This window comes from Pinus tabuliformis, chromosome 5_2 (assembly GCF_031772625.1).
Source record: "Pinus tabuliformis cultivar Carrire ecotype Pingquan chromosome 5_2, CPIR1, whole genome shotgun sequence".
Taxonomy (NCBI): Eukaryota; Viridiplantae; Streptophyta; class Pinopsida; order Pinales; family Pinaceae; genus Pinus; species Pinus tabuliformis.
In genome coordinates, this window is record NC_142306.1 from 130,367,657 (window position 1) to 130,372,375 (window position 4,719).

Sequence of the window (4,719 nt, forward strand, 5' to 3'; positions counted from 1 at the left end):
GGGATTAATACTAAAATCCCTAGGGAATATAAACCCAAGGGAATACTATTAAGCCTGGTGGATTAATAATATAAACCCTAGGTATATAAAACGTAAGATAAATACTATAAACCCTAAAATAAACATGGTTGACCATAGTTTACCATGGTTGATTTTCGTATTGAGAATATATTTGTCACAATGTGACGTTGGTCCATGGTTATCACCTGTTGATTTTTCTATTGAAACAACATTTGTTTAGATAATTTCATACGACACTTGTTTAGATAAATTTTTTTTTTGAAGATAAATTCCAACTTTTAATTTATAAATAATATTAAAAATATTACTAAATATTTGACAGAGATTAAATCCTTACCATTTATCTAATAATTATTAATAATTAAATTAAAATTTTAAAAACCATTCCAAAATAAAAATATAATTACACATACAAAATAATTTATAATTTTAAAAAATGCGCAACAATACCTACATGAACTTAACTGTATTGCATCGTGAGAGACTTGATCCCTTAAAATGGATGTATGCTTGTTACAACATCTCGTTCACACTAGGTTATAATATTAACAATGAACCAAGGGAGAACAATGAGTGAGATTATTAACATTTTATAATACTTTTAATTAAAACTATCCAAATATTATAACTAACATTATATTTTATTTAGAGTTATTTTATTTTTGTTTTAAAAAATAACCCTGTCCACTTGAGATCAACACGTATCTTAAGGTATAAAACGCACGTCTGCGTGCAATAAATCTATACTAATATTTAATTTAATTTAACATAAATGTAATCTGTGTTGTCATACACATATTATAATATATGTAATTAAAAAATATTTATAATTATGAAATATAACATAATTAATTTTTATAAATTTTATTTTTATTAAAGTTTAAATCAAAATTTTAGAGAAAAGTAGAAAGTAAAACCATGTATAATAACTAGTGTAGCCATTATTAAATCATTTGTAAATCTTTATAGGCATCACTCTATGATAGGTATCAAAATACTTCATCATATATCACAAGTTGCTAAAAAAAACACTTTTCTACATTGTACATGTAGGGGCCTATAACATGATTTCCCCTTTGTAGATTGGGTCACCAAGTGGGGATTGGATCCTTGGATCTCTTTGTTTGTATGATTTCACATCACTTGATCATCAATTGAGATGCCCTCTAGGACAAATTTATTTTAAATAATTATTATTAATTATAAAAATATATCTATATATATATAAATAAAACAAAATTCTTAACTATGAAGATTCATTCCCTCTTTACCATAAATATTTTTTTATTTGTAAATAAATTTTGTTATAATAACTGGCCATGCTTCTCAAAAACACATGCCACAAAATCCAAACTCATTTCACATAACACTTGATGATATATAATTTAATTAAAAAAAACAAATATTTTAGAAATAATTTTCAAAATTTAATGGGTCAATATTAATAATATTAATAAGAAAATCATAAAATATTTTAGAACATACATCCGATAAATATTTATAACTAGATTAAAATTCTATTATAAATACATCTATGTACATAATTACCTATAAACCTAATATAAACATAATCCGAATGGAAGGAAAATATAACACGTAAGTAAAGAAAAATTAAAGACCGTAATTATACTAGATTGCATTTTTTTTTCAGAATAGGAAAGATTTCAAAAACATTATACATGAGGTATTGTCCTACAATTTAGTGACTTTCGATCATGAGAAAACTCGATTCATAGCAAGAGCTTAGAAATAGTAGAATTATTCAGATTTTATGAATAATATAAATACATCGTAAAGAGTTTCATGGAACCTAAAAATGCCTTACGAGGCACCATATCCATGGCATAGAGTGGATATTATGATTTAGTTGTACATAGCCTGACCCATTGGAGGCGCCATCGCAATGCTTGCCGGGGATGCTGATTGGCCCTGCCTTCCCCGATTTCCCTCCCATCCTGCGTGTTCAGGCCCATATCGATCATACAACAAACGATAAAGCCAAGTCCTACTTACAGTTATCCCATGAACTGTGGAAATTAATGGAAGATCACGTACCGAGAGAGGGATCAAAGCCTCTGTTCTTTAGTTCTCTGTATTCCTGGCGTAGAGCACAGGACTCGCAACAAAAGTGAACAAGGCAGTCTCCACAAGGCTTCCCTTCCAAATTGAATTTGGCGCGCAGCTTCTTTCTGTAAAAGCATGAATAACAACAGGCGCAGCCCGTAAAATACTGCGGCAAAAAGTACAGAGCTACTGACCGCGCAAGCTGCAGAAGAAGAAGAAAATATGAAAACATGAAGGAAGAGAAAAATAGCCCAATTGTCAAAATGAGAATTTGGTTTAAGTTAATGGCAGAATAAATGAATTAGTTACAGGTAGAACCAATATCGATTATCTCGGCAATCTGGCCGAAGGTGATGAAGGGGCACCAACATGTGACACAACCTGCAATGGCTATTCAGTTACTAACCATTCGATAAATAATATAACAGGAAATGAAAATACTTGCCATTTGATAATAATAATATAACAAGAAATGAATATATACATACGAATGCTACAGTCATCGCCGCTGCTGCAGAGTCCAGTTGTCCATGCGGAGGGATGCCCCTGCTGCTGCTGAAGAGGGATTTGAGGGTAAATATCAATATTAGTCGCATGGTGAGCCGAACCACCAACAGCGACTGCAGGTTGGGAAGAATTATGATACTCAGGGGAGGGATACATGCTTTCTTTCTTTTGTGAATTAAGTGCAGTCCAAATAGTTTCGACTTTTAACTGCCTCTCATCCTTCTGCTCGTTACTGGTATCAAGCGGCAGGCTTAAATAGACATACACAGAAAAGAGAGCTTTGTCGAGGAGGGGGACGATATGATTGAACGCAATCAAAAAGAGAAAAAGAGAGAGGGAGGCGATAGAAGTGAATGAAGCTTATGCCACGCTATATATAGAAAGAAAGAAAGAAATTATTTTAATGTCCACGAGGCTAAAAATAGCTTATGGGACGGATGGCTTCTTCATCTGCTTGATGTATTCGGCTTTTTTTGTGAAGCTTCACAATAAATGCTCCCGTCTTCTCGACAAACCCCTCGTTAAATAGATTATTCCAAGAGCTAGCTGCCAGCGTATCTGCATAACTTTCCCTATTGTCTTTGAAGGCCTCACATTCTAAAATGAAATGTTTTTCTGTTTCCACTTTTCCGGAAGAACAAAAAATGCATACCCTTTCCTCCCACACTTCCTTTGGCCTTTTCCAACGCCCTGTTTCACAACGGAGTTGATGAGAATTAGTCCTTAACTGAGCAATAAGAATTTTGGTTCTCCAAGAGATATTGGCCTCTAATGAGATCCAATGCCTGACCTTTCCATGATGGGAATATATACATTGAAAATTCCACACAGAGATAAATATCTATTATAGACATATACGTTCAATCACATACACAACCACATTAGTAAATGTGGTTGAAATATATCAATAAGAGTCAATACTTGAATTGAGGCGTTTGTGATCTATATTAACTTTATGAGAGATTTTTCGACGTACATCACAAGATATTTCATTTGTCGACGCGTTTCGAACCAACTAGTGTGGTTCATCGTCAGGACAAGTTGAATGAGCAGATCAGGCTTTGCATGTTAAATAGATAGAGCAGAAACTCCAATGGTTATAAAACGGCTATATTGACAACGGCTCGATTTGACTGGATTAGTTAGGACCGGATTAGGGTTATAACCATTATTTAATTAAAAAGTAACCTTGGTTCGTTAGATTCTTATTAGAACAAAGGTAAATGGTCCATTTTTAATAATAAATATATATTAGAAAATAAATTATAACCAAAACTAATATACATTAATAGTCAGTTAGTTAAAAAATTATTAAATATATAAATATACCTAAATATCTAGATTCAAACATAAGTCAAAAGGGCTGTTCCATATATTAATATATAAATAAATATTAAATCAATTAAGAACTAAATTAATATTAAATAATAGTTATTTATAGAAGTTCCCCATTATTTATAGGGATTAATAAACATAACATATTAATTTTATAAAACCAAGAGATTAGTAAACCAAAGGGATTAATATTATAAATGCTAGGGATTACAAACCGAAAGGATTAATATTATAAACACTAGGATTATAAACTCAATGGATTTATATTATAAACCCAAGGAATTAATAAACAAAGGGGATTAATATTGTATACCCAAGGGATATATAAACTCTAATTTTGTAATGTTGAGAGGCGGCATTGAATAAATTGCAATACAATATAACATGGTGACATTGAGTAACATATTAATTGTCATCTTGTGACAATGTTTATCATAATGTGAACTTGGATTGATTTTTGTTCCATGCAAATGTCACAATATGAACCCCTATTGTAGTGTTGCAATGTGACATTGAAAAAAATGTAATGTAATGTAAACTTCCAACAATGATTTCCATATTGCTTGTCCCACTGCAACAATGTTTGTCGCAATGTGACATTGGATATATTTAAGCACCATTCAAATGTCACAACATAAAATCCCAATGTTATACCAAGTACTATAATCCTAAGAATATAAACCTTAATGTTTAACCCAACATTATAAACATACTAATTTCCTAATGTGGTAATGTAAGCCAACGGATTTCATATTGGATTTCATGAACCTAATATGAAACAAAATAAGGATT

At 31.3% G+C, this 4,719-nt stretch overlaps 1 protein-coding gene across 1 annotated transcript; it reads right to left on the bottom strand.

Annotated features, from left to right (window-relative positions):
- Positions 1-1,884: 1,884 nt before the first annotated feature.
- On the bottom strand, positions 1,885-2,748 carry LOC149157848 (protein PLANT CADMIUM RESISTANCE 2-like). The gene is made up of 4 exons (XM_089433805.1): positions 2,574-2,748; positions 2,395-2,466; positions 2,077-2,271; positions 1,885-1,976 (listed from the first exon to the last, which is right to left on the bottom strand). The coding sequence occupies exons 1-4, from the start codon at positions 2,746-2,748 to the stop codon at positions 1,885-1,887; spliced, it is 534 nt and encodes a 177-aa protein (XP_089289931.1).
- Positions 2,749-4,719: the final 1,971 nt, after the last annotated feature.